Genomic DNA, 22,660 nt, shown 5'->3' with positions numbered 1-22,660 from the left:
TCAATAACCAAAAGTCTGCAGCCTCCATTTGCTCTGGTATTTTATTTAATTCCTCACATGTTTAAACTATAATGTTTTATTCTTAATATTTTAATGTTTTGTGTTTTATTCTTAATTGTTTACTGTATGTCGTGTTGTTACTTGCGAGCAAAGCACCAAGGCAAATTCCTTGTACGTGTACAGACTTGGCCAATAGATTTATTCAATTCAATTCATTTCACGGCATTGTTGCGGGTGTATGCTTCCGCTGGGTCTGGCAGTAGCGAGCTTTACACTTTAGTTGCCGTGCCTCTAAATATTGTTCCGGGAAACCTCTGTAGGTAACAATTATTACAAATAAAAGTTCCCTCCCACCCAAGTAAGACGGCTGTGAAAAATAATTTGGGCAATGCTTTTGAAATGTCCATGTTCTTCTGTAATGTGCCGTTAACTTGTCCCCCAAATAAGTATGACTAGAGATATTCTACTGATGTTGTTGAGCTAGAAAGGGTGCAGAACAATTTTACGAGGATGTTGCCAGGACACAAATGCCAGAGTTATTGGGGGAGGTTGAGCAAGCTAGGACTTTATTCCTCGGAGCGCAGGAGGATGAGGGGTGATCTTATAGAAGTGTACAAAATCATGAGAGGAATAGATCGGGTAGAGCGCAGAGTCTCTTGCCCAGAGTCGGGGAATCAAGAACCAGAGGACACAGGTTTAAGGTGAGTGGGGGGGAAAAGATTTAATAGGCACCCGGGGGGAACTTTTTTTACACAAAGGGTGGTGGGTGTATGGAGCTGCCAGATGAGGTAGTTGTGGCAGGTACTATCACAATGTTTAAGAAACATTTAGACAGGTGCATGGATAGGATAGGTTTGGAGGGATATGGGCCAAGCGCAGGCAGGTGGGACTAGTGTAGATGGGGCATGTTGGTCGGCGTGGGCAGGTTGGGCCAAAGGGCCTGTTTCCAGGCTATAAGTCTCCATGACTATATACTGAGCATTTGCACTTTTCTTTATCTGCACCTTCCCTGAAGTTGCAACACTATATTCTGCACCCTGTTTATTTTCTCTTTTGCACTGTGATACGATTTGCCTAGAAAGCACACAAAACAAAGTATTTTACTGGATCTTGGTTCACGTGAAACTTATCGACCACTGGTAGGTATGAGGAAATGGCTGACGGCAAAACACAAAATGGAAACCGTACGAGTCTAGTTCAAGGCATCGTGGCGGGATAAAGCTTCCGGCCGGTCCGACTGCCGTGTGCTTTATTCTTTAAGAGATACAGCGCGGAAACAGTCCCTTCATCCCACGCTGACCAGCAATCGTCCCATACACTAACACTACCCTTCACACTAGGGACGATTTACAGAAACCAATTAACTTAAAAACTGGGGTAGACAAAATACTCAGCGGGCCAGGCAGCATCTCTGGAGAAAAAGGATGGGTGATGTTTTGGCTTGGGACCCTTTTTCAGAATTAAAGTATAGTGGGGGAGGGGGGGGTATGACCTTTATATCTTTGGTATAAACCAGCATTTAAAGTTCCTTCCTACTTATGCCCTACAAACCTGTGCGTCTTTGGAGTGTGGGAGGAAATGGAGAAAACCGACGGTGGATTACTGCACAAATTCAGCCATTTTTAAATGGCCGGTTCTTGAACATTGTAAGGCTATATGGTCAGTGATGGAGCAAAGGTCAAATGAAGCATCGCGGGAGGTTCCAGTGGCACATGCTGACTCAAAACCCAAATGCATCGTTCATAATCCTCCACACAGCAATGAACTTGTGGAACAAGTTCATGGCTCTTCTATATATTTTCCAACACAGTGTGCAAAATAGAACATGGAACAGTACAGCACAAGATCGGGTCCTTCGGCCCACAATGTCAATGCCGAACATGATGCAAAGACCATCTGTCATTTGCCTGCACAAACTACTAACCCTCCATGTCCATTTGCCTTTGCAAATGTCTCTTAAATTCCACCATCATATCTAAGAGACTTTCTGAAACATCTGTGGCTGAGAAAATAAACTTAGTCCTTAGAAACATAGAAACAAAGAAAATAGGTGCAGGAGTAGGCCATTCGGCTCTTCGAGCTGGCACCACCATTCAATATGATCATGGCTGATCATCTAGAATCAGTATCCAGTTCCTGCTTTATCCCCATAGCCCTTGATTCTATTAGTTCTAAGTTATATCTAACTCTCCCTTGAAAACATAATTTCGTCTTGAACTGTTACAGTGTGTATGTTGAGGATACACTCCTTCATTGTCGATGGGAGACCAGGATCTTGCAACTCTTCTTTACCACAAACAAACTAACAAACATAGGTCCAGGTCAGAATGCATCTTGGGCAGCAGGTGCATGGCAATCCCAACTCCAGGGCTGTCTCAGTGTTGGGAGTCACTGTGGAAGATGCTGCAGTTACCCTGGAGATAATGGCCAATCCACAATGGAAGTGGACAAAGTTGGAGGATGCTCGAAGGTGCTGTAGACCGAGGTTGGAGACGTTCCCAGAGGATCCTCCTCCCCTTGGTTACAGAATCGCCCACCATTATTCATGACTTCGAGGCAGGGTCACAGCCTTGCAACTTTGTCAGGTTGGTTTGTTTAGTTGTAGCTCAATATCAGTTAGACGCTACACTTTTCAGATACAGGGCGGAAACCGGACCATCGGCCCACCGAATCCACACTGACCAGCGATCACCCCATACACCAACACTATCATACGCACACCAGGCACCATTTACAATTTTACCGAAGCCAATTAACCTACAAACCAGCACTTCTTTGGAATGTGGGAGGAAACCGCAGCACCCGGAGAAACCCAGGGAGAACAAACTCCGCACAGACAGTTTCCATAGTCAGGATCAAACCCGGGTCTCTGGCGCTGTAAGGCAGCAACTCTACCGTTGGGCCACCGTGCCGCTCCAAATTTAATCCACTTCAATCATTTTTATGTCGAGACAAATCAACTTTTCTTATCCCTGCCATCTTGCCATTATTGTGTTTGAGATACAATCTTTTAGTTTGCCCACAGAACAATCTTTGAACTGATCACGAAAGCACTTGAGCTTCATCTTACTATAAAATTCCTTCTTGGGTTGACAAGCATGAGGCATTCAAATCCAGTGAGCTGGTTTCCCCTTACCCTACCCAGCTTCTTTGAAGGCTCCAGCACCTTAACTAAACAATTAATTTACAAGGTCCTTTGAGAGGTACCTCTGATGTTTATCCTGTGATCACGATGCTCCAAAGGGCACTCATTGAGTAAGTTGTTACTACCATCGATCATATCAGCGGCTGAGACCCGGGTTCACACCTGACCATGGATGCTGTCGTTACGGAGTTTGTATATTCTCCCCATGCTCTGCGTGGGGTTTTCTCCGGGATAACCGGTGTCCTCCCACACTGCAAAGACATATAGGTTTGGAGGTTAACTGGCTTGGTTTAATTGTAAATTGTCCCCAGTGTGTGTAGGAAAGTGCTAGTGCGCGGGGATTGTTGGTCAGTGCGGACTCGGTGGGCCGAAGAGCCTGTTTCCACGCTGTATCTCTAAACTAAACTAAACAGACATGGCACAAAACACACTGGTTTAGGAGTAAACCCATTGTCCCAGAGACCTGGGTTCAATCCTGGGTCAGCCAGCTGTGTTGCCCACAGACCACTCCAATTAGTCACTGGCTAAATTCCTCTTTTACTGAGCAGTGGCATAAACCTTACAAAGTGTAAACAGTCTAGGGTTTAAAACAAAATATAAAACATATGATAATTAATAAACCATTCACTGGAAAGGCCAAGATGACCTCTGGTCAGGTTGGCTCTGTGACAGTAATTGTCCCCCAAAGGATAGCGGAGTGAGGGGATATGGGGAGAAGGCAGGAACGGGGTACTGATTGAGAGTGATCAGCCATGATCGCATTGAATGGCGGTGCTGGCTCGAAGGGCTGAATGGTGGTGCTGGCTCGAAGGGCTGAATGGCCTTCTCCTGCACCTATTGTCTATTGTCTATAAACCTTTAATTTCAAAGACCACACTTTGACAGCAACAGATTCCCACCAAGTCACCTGGCGCCAGCAAAAGATTTTTTTTTAAAAGAATCGATAAATTTATCCTTACGATCTGCTGATTGGTGTCATGGCAAAGAATCAAAGAAAAGCACTAACCTTTCAATATCATATGTACCTGTCAGAAGCTCATCCAAAAACATGAAGTGGGACGTAGGAATGGCTTTGTTTGAGCTGTCAATTCATGATTAAAATGGACAAACAAGAATTCACATCCAAAGATTGTATTTGAATGTGATTGTAATACGTGGAGATCAGGAGTTCATGTTTTTTTTTCCTCTGGCAAATACCATTAAGCCGAAATCAACTTGCCAAGAAAAAACAAAAACTTCACATTTGTCACTGCTTTATCTTGAAATTTCTCATGAATCAACATCCGTGGAACAGGCAAGATTAGTAGCGAGTTGTGTGTTGACTGCATTACATTGGGTCATTACATTAGAGCGGCACAGCTGGTAGAGCTGCTGCCTCGCTGTGCCCGGCACCCATCGGGTGCTGTCCGTGTGGGGTTCCCTGTTCTCCCCAAGACCATGTGGGTTTATTCCGGGTGCACCTGTTTCCTCCCACTTCCCAAAGACGTGCGGTTTTGTGGGTTAATTGGCCTCTGTAAATTGCCCCCAATGTGAAGGGAATGGATTAGAGAGTGGGATAACACAGAAATAATGTGAACAAGTGATCGATGGTCGGCGTGTTTCATATGCAACAAGTTGTTCGATATGTTCAGTACAGCTGGTAGAGCTGCCGCCTCACAGCGCCAGACACCTGGGTTCGATTATGACCTCAAGTTTTGTCTGTATCACAAAATGCTGGAGTAACTCAGCGGGTCAGGCAGCATCTCAGGAGAGAAGGAATAGGTAACGTTTCAGGTCGAGATCCTTCTTCAGACTGACGTCAGGGGAGGGGGCGGGACAAAAGAAAGGATGTAGTTGGAGACAGGAAGACAGTGGGAAAACTGGGCAGGGGAAGGGAAAGAGAGGGACAGAGGAGCTCTCTGAAGTTAGAGAAATCAATGTTCATACCGCTGGGGTGTAAGCTGCCCAAGCGAAATATGAGATGCTGTTCCTCCAATTTACGGTGGGCCTCACTATGACAATGGAGGAGGCCCATGACAGAAAGGTCAGACTGGGAGTGGGAGTTGAAGTACAGAGCCACAGGGAGATCAGGTTGGCTAAGGCAGACTGAGCGAAGGTGTTGAGTCTGTGTGAAGTTTGCACATTCTCCCCGTGACTGCGTGGGTTTGTAGGATAATTATCTCTAATGTGTAGGGAGTGGATGCAAAAGTGGGATAACATAGAACTATTGAATTTCACTGAAAAAGTGAAAATAATTTCACAGTACGTTAGTACATGTGGTGATAAAGAACCATGGACCATCTATGGCGAACAGGTGATCGATCGCTGGTTGGTGTGGAACTCGGTGGGCCAAAGAGCCTGTTTCCATGCTGCATCTTACAATCAATCAATAAATTAATCTAAGCAAGTGAAAATATTCAGTCGTTCACCAAGTTAATTCCCGGGATGGTGGGACTGACGTCTGATGAAAGAATGGGTCGACTGGGCTTGTATTCACTGGAAAAATGTTCCCGATGTTGGGGAAGTCCAGAACTAGGGGTCACAGTTTAAGAATAAGGGGTAGGCCATTTGGGACTGAGATGAGGAAAAAATGTTTCACCCAGAGTTGTGAATTTCTTGGAATTCTCTGCCACAGAAGGCAGTGGAGGCCAATTCACTGGATGTTTTTGAGAGAGAGTTAGGTTTAGCTCTTAGGGCTAAGGGAATCAAGGGATATGGGGAGAAGGCCAAAACGGGGTACTGATTTTGGATGATCAGCCATGATCATATTGAATGGCGGTGCTGGCTCGATGGGCCGAATGGACCACTCCTGCACCTATTTTCTATGTTTCTATGAATGGCCTAATTCTGCTCCTAGAACTGATGAACAAATGGAGAGCTGAGGAAAGAACAGCAAGAAGCAAAGTCTAGGAATGTTTGTAGGATATATCTAGCAATTACAGTATTTGTTTACATTGTGGTCACATTAAGAAATTTCTTTGCTGGCCCCTCCTTTTGAACTACAAAACTATTTATTTTCACGTGTGCAAAATCAGATAGAGTTGCTTCCTTAAAGTGCCAGACACGCAGAATCGATCCTGACTACGGGTGCTGTCTATACGGAGTTTGCACGTTCTCCTGTGACCTGCACTGTTTTTGTGGGATCTTTGTTTTATTCTCACGCTCCAAAGACGTACAGGTTTGCAGGTTAATTGGCTTGGCAAAATTACATGTGGGATAGCGTTAGTGTTACTGGGATCGCTGGTCGGTGCGGACTCGGTGGGCCGAAGGACATGTTTCTGCGCTGTATCTCTAAACTAAACCAAACTCAGGAAAGGAAAAATAAATATTAGAGGCCAAAGCTTTAAGATGAAAGGGGCAACGTTTAGAGGAGATGTACGGAATGCTTTAAAAAAAAAAAAACCCCCACAGAGGTCAGAGAGTGCCTTGAATGTGCTGCTGGGCTTGGTGGTTGAGGCAGATACAGGAACTTTGTACACCTTCTGTGGTTTCGCTGGTCGCTGCAAGATCGAGTGCATCGTGGATATAGATGATAATGCTGTCATTTGACGATTGACGTTTGCAAACTGCAGGGCAGTTTTGTTCTACGCAGTACTTTGCAACAGTGATCATGCAATAAAAGCTCCTTCTTAAAGAAGGTATGATATGATAGTGGCATTTAAGAGACTTATGAATAGCCATATGGATGTGTAAGGAATGGAGGGGCACAGAATAGGTGCAGGTACATCTTGACCCAAAACATCACCTATCCACTTTCTCCAGCGGCTGCCTGACCCACTGAGTTACTCCAGTATTTTAGACTTTACAGATACAGCGTGGAAACAGGCACTTCGGCCCACCAAGACCAGGCCGACCAGTGATCACCCCGACACTCGCACTATCCTACACACTAGGGGAAATTCACAATTTTTACAGAAGCCTAATTAACCTACAAACTTGCATCTTGGAGTGTGGGAGGAAACCGGAGCACCATGCAAATCCCATGAGCTCACAGAGCGAACATGAAAATTCCGTGCAGACAACACCCGCAGACAGGATCGAACACCACGCCACTGTGCTGCTATTTCGACTCTATTTTTGGTATAAAGCAGCATCTGCAGTTCCTCGTTATTAGTTAAGAGATGATCTTGGCATCAGGTTCGGCACAATGTGGACTGAAGGGCCTGTTCATGGGCTGATCTGTTCTATGTGGATCACACCCTTTCTGAACCCGGATTCTATCAGGCGTTCAGAGTACTAATATTCCACGTGAACGAGGCGGACCACATCGCAGTGTAATGCTTCACTCTTTCACAAATGCAGCAAGACCTAAACTTTGCAGTGCACATCAGCTTATGTCGCACACCAGCCTTTTGGAATGCACGTTCCCAGCTAGCAGATCAAAATTAGTCAGTTAATAAAAGCCGACTCTCCACAGCAATTAATCTTTGCAGCAGAATAATTGTAACGTGCAAGATGTACACACCTAATGCCTCATTGCAAACAAAAGGTGCTGCACTTAAAGAGGCAGCACGGTGGTGCAGCAGTAGAGTTGCTGCCTTACAGCGCAAGAGACACCTGTTTGATCTTGACTACGGGTGCTGTCTGTACGAAGTTTGTACATTCTCTCTGTGACTGGGTGAGTTTTGCCCCGGTGCTCCGGTTTCCTCCCACATTCCAAAGACGCAGCTTTGTAAGTTCATTGGTTTTGATAAAGATTGTAAGCTGTCCCTAGTGCATGTAGGATAGTGCTAGTGTACAGGGATCACTGGTCAGCACGGACCTAGTGGGCTGAAGGGCCTGTTTCCACGCTGTGTCTCTAAACTAAACTGAAGCACATTGACATTGCCCCTGCAAAGGACAGGTGCTTTATGTTACTCTACAATGTTTACTGCACAGTACCTGAAATGTAAACACGTGATTGACTTCCCAGTACGAGAACAAAAGAGATAATAAGATCAACAGACAATGGGAGTAGAATTAGGCCATTTGGCCCATTGAGTCTGCTCCACCTTTCGATCAGGGTTGATCTATTTTCCTCTCTCAACCCCATTCTCCTGTTTTCTCCCAGTAACCTTTACTAATCAAGAACCCATCAATCTCCAGTAAAATCATTCCTCAACAGAACAGTCCTTTTGATTTATTAAACTCCAATTATCTGCATTTGTGAAGAAGGGTCCTGATCCAAAACATCACCTATCCATATTATCCAGAGATGCCGGCTGACCCTCCAAGATACTCCAGCACTTTGTGGTTTTTTTGTTGTTGTAAACCAGCGCCTACAGTTCCTTGTTTCTGCATTGGTGACTGGTAGCCTGAGGAGTTAACTGTATCAGCTATGGACGTTTTTATTCCGGAGAGTACAGGATAATGTTACGTCAAGTACAGTATCTTAGAAAGAGTGAACTCAACAAATCCGCTGATTATAACACACCCAGGAGCAGAATTACAGCTAATATTTAAAGTGATAAAGGAAGTCTCTTTGGCACTGTAAACATGAAACATTATTACTTTTTGGCTTCTCGGCCGTGCTGATAGACAAGATAGTCTAAGGAGAACTCGAGTGATTTGGCAGCAAATGCAGTCTCAGGAATAGTTTGAGCTTTTTAGTTTCAGAGATACAGAATGGAACAGGGCCTTCGGCTCACTGAGTCCACACCCGACCCTTGATCACCAGTCCATGTTATCCCACAATTGCATCCACTCCCTACACACGAGGGGAAACTTACAGAAGCTAATTAACCTACAAACCTGCACATCTTTGGAATAAGGGAGGAAACCCACGCAGTCACAAGGAGAACATACAAACTCCGCACAGACAGCACCCACGGTCAGGATTGAACCCAGGTCTCTGGCACTGCAAAGCAGCAACTCTACCACCGCGTCACCATGCCGCCAATACTAGCAGCAAAAGATGTGCAATGTTGGTGCAAATTCTTTTAAAGCCGAATCAAAGCGATGTCATACTAAAAATAGCAAGTTACAATTTAAATCTGAATACTGCTGGTATTGTGTGTCAAAAAGAGAAAATGTGCTGTTTGACCAACAACATTCTTTCCATCATTACCTCTAACACTGAAACTCTTCTGACTGTTGTCAGTATACATTGATGGTTGTATGAAAACAGAAGACGTAAAATACAAAACACTTTAGCGTGGCTAAAGATTCAAAAACTATGGCGGAGATTAGTGAATGGGTTTTCTCTCTCTTGCTTATTTGGATAATCAACACAGTCCCTGATGCTCAAGGACCAGAAAAATATCATTTAGAAGTTATAATTAAAATACATATTAACAATCCATAGTATATTTAATTAGTCTGAAAGGTCCCGACCCGAAACATTGCCTATCCATGTCCTCCAGAGATGCTGTCTGACCCACTGCTGATGCACACTATGGCCACACAAGTTGCAGACTTTGGAATGCAATTTTTGTCCCAGAGTTTATCAATTATGATACTGTTTTACACCACCACACCCCTGTAGACTTGAGATACAGCATGGAAACAGGTCCTTTGACCCACCGAGTCTGCGCCGCCCAGCGATCACGGGGGAGACTTTTACGATTTCACTGAAGCCAATTACCCTACAAACCTGTAGATCTTTGGAGTGTGGGAGGAAACCGGAGCACCCGGAGAAAACCCACGTGGTCACAGGGAGAATTTACAAACTCCATACAGACAGCACCCGTAGTCAGGATCAAAGCTGGGTCTCTGGCGTAGTAAGGCACCAGCTCTGCCGCTGTGCCACCGTGCTGCCCTGTAAGCTACAGGATCTACACCAGCCTCCAGCAACAGCACTTTGAGTCGATTTATAAGATATTGAACCTACGAAGCTCATCACCAACTTGTATGGCAGGGAGATGGTCTCATTATCCTCGAATGCAATCAATGTGTCTATTATCTGCCCAAAAGGCAACTTTAAAATCATATATGTAATTTGATGTAAAAAAAAGCTGCAAATGTAAACAGGACAAGTGTTCCTTATTCTTAACCTTTCTCTGGATGGATGTTGGAAACAGGGTGGCAGAGTGGCACCAGAGACCTGGTTTCGATCCCGACTACAGTTGCTGTCTGTCCAGTGCTTGCATGTTCTCCCTGTAACTGCGTGGCCTTTCTTCTGTTGCTCCAGTTCCTCCCACACTCCAAAGACGTACAGGTTTGAAGGTCAATTGGCTTCAGTAAAATAGTAAATTGCCCCTAGTTGGATAGAGCTAGTGCACGCTGGATGGTGTAGACTTGGTAGGCCAAAGAGCCTGCTTCTGTGCTGCATCTCTAAAGTCTAAATAGAGAATGCCCACTCCAAAATGCTTCGATCATAAGATTGCAGAAATACCCAGTGATTAAAATTAGTAATCTCATGCATGTAAAAGCTGGGCAGACTTTACTAGAGCACATTTTTCATTGAATAAGGAGAGAACAGTATGGTTAAAGGCACACAGTTGAAGAAAACAACAACAATGAAAAGATAATAATGTTGGGAGCTGAACTGTACCGTGGACAAGTGTAGAGTTAAACACTCAGCAGGAGCCTCTGCTCCTGGGAATAATACTGTGGTGGCGATTGGACCCGATGGGGAAATTGGACGAATCGAGGGACTGAGCTGTAGGGAGAGGTTGTGCAGGCTGGGGCTTTATTCCTTAGAGCGCAGGAGGATGAGGGGTGGTCTTATAGAGGTGCATGAAATCATGAGAGGAATAGATCAGGTAAACGCACAGAATCTTTGGCCCAGTGAAGAGGAAAATCAAGAAGCAGAGGACATAGTTTAAGGTGAAGGGGAAAAGATTTAAAAGGATCCCGAGGAATAACATTTTTTTTAAAAAGGGTAGTGGGTGTATGGAACGAGCTGCCGGAGAAGGTAGTTGAGGCAGGTACTATCGTAAAGTTTGAGAAACATTTAGACAGGCAAATGGATAGGATAGGTTTAGAGGGATATGGGCCATACGCAGGTAGATGGGGCATGTTGGTTGGTATGGGTAAGTTGGGCCGAAGGGCCCATTTCCACACTGTGTGACTCAAATCAGTTTAGATGTGAGAGAGTCAGAATTTAAACCAAAATCAGAACTATTGAACATTTTTTTAAAAAGTGGCTTAATTGGAGTTTGAGTGTGTGGGTGGTAAACCCGTGTCTGTTCTGACCCATTGTCAGTGGCATTTGCCGAGTCCACATTGACCTGGGGCAACTTCACCAATTTGTCAAAGGGCCACATGCACGAGATAAAAAAAGGTCATGGGAAGTGTGACAACATCGTGACTTGCGACCGTGTGGGAAAAAGATGCGGAATTCACTACCTGTCTCTCCGTCCGATTAGCACAGGGGTGAGTGATCAAGCGATTAACAGATTTGATCGGGTAGACTATCTCTGTCTCAAAAAAAGAAACTGAGGAGAAATTCTGCAGGTTAGAATTGGAGAAAATATAGCGTAAACCCTCTTGACAAATAACAATAAAGGCAAAAACAAAACGAGGTATCTGCCAGTGACTGAAGACCAAGGCCAATAGCTCGCAATGGGAGAAAAACCACTCAGACCAGCTGCCATGTGTCCAAAAGATGAGGCTTGTTATGAGAAAGAACTCAATGTCCTAACAATTCCAGAAATGCTGATTTATTATTAGGATGACTTTACTTTTAAAAAAGCAAAAGAATGTTGGAAAAGATATACATATAGAAGGACACATAATTGGACTTTAAGATGTGAAGGGAAAGATTTAATAGGAACTCGAGTGACATTCTTTTCCGCACAGAGGGTGGTGGGCATGTGGAACGAGCTGCCAGGAGGTAGTTGCTATAACAACATTTAAAAAGCCATTTAGACAGCTACATGGATAGGAAGGGTTTGAGGAATATGGGCCAAATGCAGGCAGGTGAGAAGTGTAGACGAGGCATCTAAATTGGCATGGACAGGCTGTGCCAAAGGGCCTGTTTCCATGCTGTATGACTCTATTTAGGATAGGTAAAAACAACCAGATTCCTAATGCATTTGGGTTCAGGCTCTTGGGTGATTTAGAAGTCGTTTTGTCTTCATGCAATGGGATATTGTGAAGAATCTCATATTGTCAGCAGATAGATGGAACCAGCTATGAATGCATTAGACATGTTTGTCTAGGACATTTTGCAAAATAAATTAGCCAATAATTGCCAATTGTTAAAAAAATAATAATGTGGTTCACCATCTCCGACTTCAAAGGCTCTCTTGGCTCCAGAGATTCAAATATAAAATCTAATTTGATAATTTTACTGAACTCATCTTTTACATCTCAGGTTTCTACAAAATATCCTAATTGGGGTTTTTCCTTCCCTAGTACCCTGGCCAGAATTCAAACCATTAAATAGATTATTAATTGATGACTGGTAGCATTGTTGGGTGAAGATTGCCATAAAAGGTTCTGAAACAGTGCCAATAATTCAGAAATACGGTTCCGGACATGCCCTCCAAGCCAACTTCCACCATGGAAGAGATTGGTAGGTGAACACAGGAAAGGTGTCAAGGATGTGCTCAAAGTGCCCTGAAAGAAGTACAACATCCCACTGACTTCTGGGACTTTATGAGTCATGACCCCTCAAATAAGGAAGGAACATTCAGGATACCAGGAACACACAGATGCAAAATGCAAGTGGCAGAAAGAGTGGACCTCTTCACACACTGCACAAGGTGGGGCAGGAGGTGCTGAAATGGATAAGGGACTGCATAGAGTACATAGGTTCATAAGTTAGAGGAGCAGAATTAGGCCATTTGGCCCATCAAGGCAACTCTGACATTTAATGATGGCTGATCTATCTTTGCCTCGCAACCTCATTTTCCTGTCTTCTCTCCATAACCCTTGACACCCTCATTAATCAAGAATCTATCAATCTCCACTAATCAAGACACCTTTACATAGAAACATAGAAAATAGGTGCAGGAGTAGGCCATTCGGCCCTTCGAGCCTGCACCGCCATTCAATATGATCATGGCTGATCATCCAGCTCAGTAGCCTGTACCTGCCTTCTCTCCATACCCCCTGATCCCTTTAGCAAAAAGGGCCACATCTAACTCCCTCTTAAATATAGCCAATGAACTGGCCTCAACTACCTTCTGTGACAGAGAATTCCACAGACTCACCACTCTCTGTGTGAAGAAATGTTTTCTCATCTCGATCTGTCAATCTCCACCTAAAAAAATATCCACAGCTGTCTGTGGCAATGAATTCCACAGGTTTACCACCCTCTGACTAAAGATATTCGTCCTCATCTTTCTAAAGGTACGTCTTTTTATTCTGAGGCCAAGGCCTCTGATCCTAGACTCTCCCACTAGTGGAAACATCCTCTTAGCATCCACTCTACCCAGGCCTCCTACATCGACCTCAGAGCAGAGAAGGTTGGTTGATTGAGTGATGAATGAATGGCGTCAGGAACAGAGGTGGTTTCTATACTCACTGTGGTTTCCCCAATGCAGAACTGAAACGTCACCTGCATCCGCAGTTCTTGGCTTCTACAAGATAGAAATCGTGTGCACCTGCTACTTTGTAGTCCCACAACAACACATCCCAAAAGATTTCCTTTCCTTCATCAGCACCGGGTCCCTATGATCCCTGGAACTCCCCACCAACAACACTGAGGAATGAATACCTTCAGCTAAAGGATTGCAAACAGTTTAGGCAACTGCTCAAAACTACTTTAGGAAATGAGAGACCAGCAATCCCATTAATTAATCCACGCCACAAAGTTTGTCATTTTGCCGAGAAACTGCTCTCTTGGGAAAACCACATTTCACAAATAAGTTGTTCATTGGCATGCCCAAATGAAAAAGGTCCATACTTGCTCATCACACCTGCCTGCCCCGATCCAGATTTTGAAAGAAAGGGCACTGGTATATCAGGCAATTCAATTTTTTGTTAAAAAAAAAAATTAAAGCAGCCAGCATCTACTGACCCTAATGCACTGCACATTTTATTTTTAACACCATGCTACTAGTCAGCTAACGGTTGATAAAGATTTTCCAGGTGGTGCAGGGTCTCGAAATGCAACCACATTTTGGTGACTGGAGTCCATTAATACTACGTGAATTTCTAGTCCCACTCCCCTGCTTGCTTGCGTCCCTGCACCTTATTCTTTCTTACATGCCTTTAAATGCACTTGGTTTCAGTTACCATCCTTCCCTCGGGCTAAATCCACATTAGGCCATAATCCTCCACCACACCGAAGATTCTTATCTTCAAGAGAGTTTAAATAGGCTGCTTAATTCACTGGAACTAAACTGAATTTAACAGGAACAAAGACAGTGGGCTTCTATATTGCTGGGACAGGGCATGCCTGCTAGACAAGGCCGTTTAGAGTCCACTCCAGGTAATGCCACATTTGCTGGGAAATCCATAGGTGTGTTTCCAAGTGAAAATGAAATAGCAATGGGACAAGAATCAAAATGAGTCGCCGATATCAAGCTGCCATTATAATCCCTGCTTGGATACTAATGTTTACACTAAGATAAGGAAAAGCAGATATCAGTTTACCAAAGGAAATAAAAAATAAAGTGCTGGAATAACTCAGCGGGTCAAACACCACTTAGTTTTATCTTTAGAGATGCACTGTGGAAACAGGCCCTTCAGCCCACAGAGTCCACCTGCAATCACCCGGACTAGAGCTCCATCCCACACACTAGGGACAATTTACCAAAGCCAATTAACCTGCAAACCTGCACGTCTTGAGTGTAGGAGGAAACCAGAGAAAATCCACACATACAAACTCCATACAGACAGCACCCGTGGTCAGGATCTAACCCACCCTGTGAGGCAGCAATTCTACCACTACGCCACTGTGCACGTCATCCCTTGAAGACATGGATAGATGACATTTCAGGTCGGGATCGTAGAGTCTGAAGAAGGGTCCCGATCCCAAATGTCACCTATCCATATCCTCAAGAGATGCTGCCTGACCCACTGAGTTATTCCAGCACTTTGTTTTTTTTTCCCTTGGTAAACCAGCACCTGCAGTTCCTTGTGTTCCTTCATGTAAACATTACCATCCATGCTGCATCTCTAAGCTGAAGCTCTGTTCACCCAAAATGTTAACTCTATTTCTCTTTCCAGAAATGCTGCCTAACTGAACACATCAACATTTTTCATTTTTTCAGGCAATTTATAGCCCTTGTGCTATAAATTAGCTTTCCATCACTTCATCTACACCTCTTCTTTCCCGTTTTTGTTCCCTTCTCCTGATTTATTATTTTTTGGGGGCAGATACTTTTTCCCCTCCGATAGAGATACAAAGTGCTGGAGTAGTCTGAAGAAGGGCCTCGACCCAAAACATCACCCATTCCTTCTCTCCAGAGATGTTGCCTGTCCTGCTGAGTTACTCCAGCATTTTCTGTCTATCTTTGGTTTAAACCAGCATCTGCAGTTCCTTCTTAGTCATTAATAAAGTCCTTGCCTGCCCAACCTCTCCCTGTAGCTCAGACTCTTGAGTCCCTACTATTCCACATCTGTAAAAGAACCCTAGCAATTTTGCATTCTCGGAAGCTTTAAAATGTTTCTTAATTAGTAAATTACTTCTGAAGTGTAACCATAGTTACGCAGGGGAAAAAAAGTCAACAAACCCAAACAGCTCTTTACTGTGGGCAGAGCAAGAGATTAAAAGTTTTAACTCTGTAGCACAACATCTGCTTTTTAAACCTTCATCCGAAAACTAAGCCGGTATCACAAAATGGCAATTGCAGAGATGTGTTGTGCGTTCTAATGCTTTAGGATGCTTGTGGTCTTGAAGGCTACACTGAGTTACGGTACGCCCTACAGTAAACACTACCTGTACATTCACAGGCACTTCCTGTAATGGGCCTGTGTTTGTGGGTGGGGGGGGGGAGGGTGCAGGGGATAGCAAGATAGATTGCAGGGAGTTGTGGACGTAGCCCAGTCTAATCACACAGATCAGAATCCCCTCCATGGACTAACGACACTTCACACTGCCTCAGAAAAGCAGCCATGATGGATCTTATAGAAACATATAAAATTCTTAAGGGGTTGGAGAGGCTAGATGAGGGAAGATTGTTCCCGATGTTGGGGAAGTCCAGAACCAGGGGTCACAGCTTAAGGATAAAGGAACCGAGGTGAGAAAACATATCTTCACACAGAGAGTGGTGAGTCTGTGGAATTCTCTGCCACAGAAGGTAGTTGAGGCCAGTTCATTGGCTATATTTAAGAGGGAGTTAGATGTGGCCCTTGTGGCTAAAGGGATCAGGGGGTATGGAGAGAAGGCAGGTACAGGTTACTGAGCTGGATGATCAGCCATGATCATATTGAATGGCGGTGCAGGCTCGAAGGGCCGAATGGCCTACTCCTGCACCTATTTTCTATGTTTCTATGATAATCAAAATCTTGTCCCACCCCAGTCATTCCTTCTCCCTGCTCCCATCCAGTAGAAGGTACACAAGCCTTCAAGTGCGCACTACCACTCAGGAACAGCTGCTTCCCCTCTGTTACCAGGCTTCTGAACGGTCCTTCCAGAAGCCAGGTCTGATTCACCTCTACCCCATTGTGGACATTGGACTTTGTCTATGGATCTGATGCGCTACAGTGTGGAGAACTATATTCTGCACCTGTATCTTCCCCTTTGATCTATCTATTGTACCAGAGTTAAACGTGATTGCATTCTTATATATGGTATATCTGACCTGTTATACCATGCAAAACAAAGCTTTCCACCGTACCTCTGTACACGTGACAATGATAAACACAAACCCTAAATCAGTGCGGAGCTGCCTCCAGCCTGTGAATAGCACTTAGCTTCACGACTCATCTGATCTGTAGGAGGGGAGCCCACACACGTCTACAACTGATGACATTGTTCTCCTGATACAGCAACTTGAACACTGGACTTACTTTGAGAACAACCTCCACACACGTATTGCTGATGCATGTGGGTGTGCTTTGGCACTGTTTATCAGAGTCCTGCATTACATCCTCCAATGAAGAATGCAAGACTTGCACCAGTAGATGGCCTTTTATGTTGTTTCAAAGGATTTCGGCCAAACTGTTAGTCAGGGCAAAAGCTGCTGTCAATTCCACCACAGATGAAGCTTCTTTAAATGGTGCTCGAGGGCGGAGGGACGGGGAGATGAGGACAAGGTATCCCAGAGAAAAAAAATTTGAAACGGTGAGAGCTAGAGAAAGGACACGGTGCAGAAGAGAGAGCAAACTTTAAAGAAGATAGCTGATCAATTAACATGCACTCGGCACGGTGGCGCAGCGGTAGAGTTGCTGCTTTACAGCGAATGCAGCGCCGGAGACTCAGGTTCGATCCTGACTACGGGTACTGCACTGTAAGGAGTTTGTACGTTCTCCCCGTGACCTGCGTGGGTTTTCTCCGAGATCTTCGGTTTCCTCCCACACTCCAAAGACGTACAGGTATGTAGGTTAATTGGCTGGGTAAATGTAAAAATTGTCCCTAGTGGGTGTATGATAGTGTTAATGTACGGGGATCACAGGGCGGCACGGACTTGGTGGGCCGAAAAGGCCTGTTTTCGGCTGTATATATATGATATATGATATATGATATGATTGTCATTGCACTGTTCACACTGCTGATTTTAGCCACCAAATTTATTTTAGATTGAGTGGGCTTGGATTCAGTCACTGATAGACAAAAATAAAACACAAGGAAACAGCATTGATTGGAGAGGGATTAAATGTACAGACTAAATCAGAGACAAACATCATTGTAAATACATTTTGCCAGTACCACCTGCATTTAACCTCAATGAGAACCAAAGTTAGCCCAAAGGGCTGAAACTCCTCGTGTGTTATTTTTAGAGTTCTGACTCGCGTACATCTGAACATTTTTATACATTAGTACTTGACGATATATTAAACAACAATCAAGGGGAATCAAGTAGAGAAGTTCCTTTGTTCTCTTTTGACTGCATCAATAAGCTGGCTAAATATATATATATATATATATATATACATCTCTGGGAAATACAAGTCCCAAAGGCTGAATTACTTAAATTTATCTCATGACGAGAAGAATTTACAGCAGAAACATTATTTTTGAAAATACAAATCTGTGCTTGACAGCAGAATTATGACAAAGGTCAGGGTTCCAGGAACTCTTGCTCTAAGAGGCAGCCACAAGATATACCATTGCACTGTGATCCATCATTGGTTGTAAGTTCATAAGTTATAGGAGCAGAATTAGGCCATTCAGCCCATCAAGTCTACTCTGCCGTTCAATCATGGTGGATCTATCTTTCCCTCAACACCATTCTCCTGCCTTCTCCCTATAACCCCCGACACCCGTAATAATCAAGAATCTATCCATCTCTGCCTTAAAAATATCCATTGACTTAGCCTCCACAGCCCTTTGCGGCAATGAATTCCACAGATTCACCACCCTCGGACTAAAGAAATTCTTTATCTCCTTGCTAAAGGAACGTACTTTAATTCTGAGGGTGTAACCTCTGTTCCTAGACTCTCCCACTATTGGAAACATCCTCTCCATATCAACCCTATCCAGGTTACTTGGGATCAAGAGTAGGCTTTGAGCCAAAGAGGTGCCAACTGCTCGAGATTAATGCCAGAATTCAATTCTTGCTCTGCAGATGCAGGAGAGCAAGAAATGGCCTTTAACAAGGGTGTTCTTTCATGAACCACACAAATCTCTACAGAAAGCACTCAGCAAGCAAACCCAAACTACTTCCAGCACCATCGAGGCTGCTAAGCCATTGGGTCTTAGGAGTATTGGCAGAGCAGTTTAAGATAAAAAGCCTTTTCAAAGTAGATTAATTAAAAGATGATTTTTATTTACATTAATTGCCTCTCAGCTACGCCTTGAACATTTACAAACGAAACCAGCCACAAAAGCTTCAGTTGTTTCCAAGCTTGAACAGGCTCTAAAGAAGGATCGCGTCTCCTCAGTATCTGGCTGGTATATTTGTTTCATGAAACTGAAGATAGTGGTGGGTGAAAAGGAGACGGAGTAGGTACAGGATGATGTGGCACCGACAGATAAGATCAGACAAGACCCCCATCAAGGGGCCGGGCAAGTAACAACCAATGAAGGGACCAAAGATAGACACAAAAAGCTGGAGTAACTCAGCGGCACAGGCCCACCGAGTTACTCCTGCTATTTGTGTCCATCTTCAGTTTAAACCAGCATCTGTCGTTCTTTCCTACACATAATGAAGGGTCCATCCTGCTTCCACTTCGTGTGCATTTTTGCAGATTCTTGAATAACCTTGAAGGATGCACTGGCAGTGGCAGTGGAGGGGGTCCAGAAGAGGTTTACGAGAATTACCTCAGGGATGATTGTGTTAACATACGATGAGTACCGAGCCTGTTATCATTGGAGTTTAGAAGGATGAGAGGGGACCTCATTGAAAGTTACCAAATAGTGAAAGGCCTGGGTAGAGTGGGTATGGAGAAGACGTTTCCATTAGTGAGAGATACTAGGATCAGAGGCCACCGCCTCAGAATGAAAGCACATACCTTTGGAAAGGAGATGGGGAGGAATTTCTTTAGTCAGACGTTTAGAGATACAGCGCGGAAACAGGCCCTTTCGGCCCACCGGGTCCGCGCCGACCAGCGATCCCCGCACACTAACACTATCCTATACCCGTATGGACAATTTTTACATTTACCAAGCCAATTAACCTACAGACCTGTACGTCTTTGGAGTGTGGGAGGAAACCTAAGATCTTGGAGAAAACCCACGCAGGTCACGGGGAGAACGTACAAACTCCGTACAGACAGCACCCGTAGTCGGGATCAAACCCGGGTCTCCGGTGCTGCATTCGCTGTAAGGCAGCAACTCTACTGCTGCGCCACCGTGCCGCCCTTAGTGGTGAATCTGTGGAATTCATTGTGACAGAAGTCTGTGGAGGCCAAGTCAATGGATATTTAAGGCAGAGATGGATAGATTAATGCAGGTGTCATGAGGAGAAGGCAGGAGAATGGGGTTGAGAGGGAAAGATAGATCAGCAATGATTGAATGGCAGAGTAGACTTGATGGGCCAAATGGCCTAATTCTGCTCCTACAACTAAAAAAACTATATTCAGCACTCTTGTAAGTTTACATGGGCACCAGCATTTCAGTCTAGAAGCATGGCTTATACTCACTGGTTAATTATTGTCCTACTTGGTCTGTTCATCGTTAGATTTTTAAAATAAGCAGAGACAATAATTTGCTAAGCATTGTCCATGCCTTCAATTCTCTCCTCCCCTCTGAGGTGAGAAAAAATGTTTTCACCCAGAGAGTTGTGAATTTGTGGAATTCTCTGCCACAGAGGGCAGTGGAGGCCAATTCACTGGATGAATTTAAAAGGGAGTTAGATAGAGCTCTAGGGGCTAGCGGAATCAAGGGACATGGGGAGAAGGCAGGCACAGGTTACTGATTGTGGATAATCAGCCATGATCACAATGAATGACGGTGCAGGCTCGAAGGGCCAAATGGTCTCCTCCTGCATCTATTTTCTATGTTTCGCTTGAGAGATGCAGGTGTTCAGCCTCGAATAGCAGAACTCAAGTTAAACTGCTCCCCATCCTATGGCACTGAACATAAACACACCATTAAATAGAGTCAGATGTGGTGTTCTCTTGGGAATCATTGCAAGATGGAACAAGTTAAAGCAATGATGACTGGCTAGTCATTAGCAAGCCAAAAGGTGCAGCCCAACTTCAACTGGTGTTTCCATTGACCGGATCCACCCTAGACTCGAGATACAGTGCAGAACTTCAGCCCATGCAGTCTGCACCGATGAGCGATCACCCCGTACATTAGCACTATCCTACACACAGGGGACAATTAACAGAAGCAAATTAACCTGCAAACCTGCACGCCTTTGGATTGTGGCAGGAAACCTGAACACCCGGACCAAACCCACATGGTCACGGGGAGAATGTACAAACTCCGTACAAACACCCGTAGTCAGGATTGTACCTGGGTCTCTGGCATTGTAAGGCAGCCACTCTACTGCTGTGCCACTGTGTCGCTCTTTATAGGTAATCTTTTCTAAAGGAGGGCCAATTTCAAATGCTGAGACTCGAGACTGTAGAATTTCTTCTCTGGTAGTTATTTAGGTTTTTTTTAAAAAAAACTGCTGGCAACCTACATTTATTGGAGTATTTACAGTGATTGGAAGTGGAAACAGAGCATTTCCCAGCAATAGAACAGTAGCTATCGCCATCACCATACACTTCATAATGATGGTGTAAGATGTTACACACGGAGGAACACATGCTATTTACATTATTTGGTCTTGCATGGTCATTGTTCCAGACAAGAACATGGTTAAAATTGGAACACAATTCTACAGCCTTTTAAATTAGTCTCCCTTCTCTTGGCCGACCCCTCAGGATGTCAAGATTTCCTGCCTTCAATCCAGTTCCATTGGTTCCAAGATGGCTGACTGACGTGGTTTCCAGAGACCCTGCACTGGGTGGGACGTGGGGAGGGGAGCGGAGGCGAGGGGGAGTCCATGAGCTGTTAGACTACAGGGCAATGTATTTTATATGTTTAGTGACAGCCAAGTTATAAATGTTCGCTTCTGCTAATGCTAAGGAGAGAACATAGATGAGAAATTTCAAAACTGGAGCGTTGTTTTTTTAAATATACGGGAATTTGCAAATTATTGTAGATTATTCTGCAAAAACAGTATTTATATGGAGTGTCATTACAGCTTGGCTAAACATTACAGATTCTTCCATTTGAAACCCAAGGCTCAGGCCACCAAAGTAATTGGTTCCTAATGTTTCTCTTGGCAAAGAACTCCATCAGCTTACAACCCTCCCCCGATGCAGGAAGTCAACAGGGACTGCGAGATCTCATCCATTTGGGCCAATATGATACAAATCACCTTCTGTGCCAGATACAAAGTAACAGGCCTCTTCCCAGTTCCAGAACCTCACAGTACCAACGATGGTTCAGGACGTTTAATGGCACAAGGAATTGACTGCAAGAGCAAGCTATTGGAAATAGTTAATGCTGCCCTGACAGAGTCATGACTCTTGGAAGATTTGTTAGTTAAATATCAGCTTTCTGAACAGTTAGATTAGTTTCATCGGTGAACAAATGGGGAACGTTTTGAGTTGACAGAGGCTGCAAAATGTACAAATCTTCATCAAATTCAGAGAGTAGAGTGTGCTGAACTCTATAAATAACACAGACCGAGTGGAGGTTGGTAATTAGACGGTTAGTCCTCTTGCGGTTGAGATCCAATTAAAGAAGATTTAACGTGCTGTTTGCATAATAATCAACCAACCTTTCAGGAGAGGGCAGATCTTAGCCAAGGCGTGGACAGGTCCCAAGCTCGTGTACTGTCCGATGGTGTATTCCATGAGGAGCAGCGGGATCCCACACAGCAAGACCATGACCAGGTACGGGATAATGAAGGCACCTGCCAGAGACCAACAGAGAGTTAGGATAAGCGATAAAGAACGGAGGGGACACATGTTAAAGAGAAACACTCTGGCGGTAAAGCAGTACGGTAGGGTCCCGACACAAAACATCACCGATCCATCCCCTCCACACATGCTGCCTGGTCTGCTGTGCTCACATGCACAGTGGCACAGAGGTAGATCCTGCTACCTCAACAC

At 44.4% G+C, this 22,660-nt stretch overlaps 1 protein-coding gene across 2 annotated transcripts in view; it reads right to left on the bottom strand.

The window, feature by feature from the left end:
• LOC144606032 (sodium- and chloride-dependent GABA transporter 1) overlaps positions 1–22,660 on the bottom strand; it is a 63,098-nt gene that overhangs the window by 27,616 nt on the left and 12,822 nt on the right. The window contains exons 1-2 of one of the 2 annotated variants that reach the window (XM_078421812.1): positions 22,327–22,396; positions 11,393–11,481 (exon numbers count right to left, since the gene is read on the bottom strand). Coding sequence is in view for 1 of the 2 variants with exons in the window: in XM_078421811.1 (XP_078277937.1) it covers positions 22,327–22,461 (135 nt within the window). In the remaining variant the exon portion in view is untranslated. Of the gene's footprint in view, positions 1–11,392; positions 11,482–22,326; positions 22,462–22,660 lie in introns of those variants that run through there. The other variant, XM_078421811.1, reaches the window with a different exon arrangement.

The sequence above is a fragment of the Rhinoraja longicauda genome, chromosome 25 (assembly GCF_053455715.1).
Source record: "Rhinoraja longicauda isolate Sanriku21f chromosome 25, sRhiLon1.1, whole genome shotgun sequence".
Lineage (NCBI taxonomy): Eukaryota > Metazoa > Chordata > Chondrichthyes > Rajiformes > Arhynchobatidae > Rhinoraja > Rhinoraja longicauda.
Note: the sequence above shows the minus strand (reverse complement) of the source record. Positions and strands in the feature narration are given on the sequence as shown.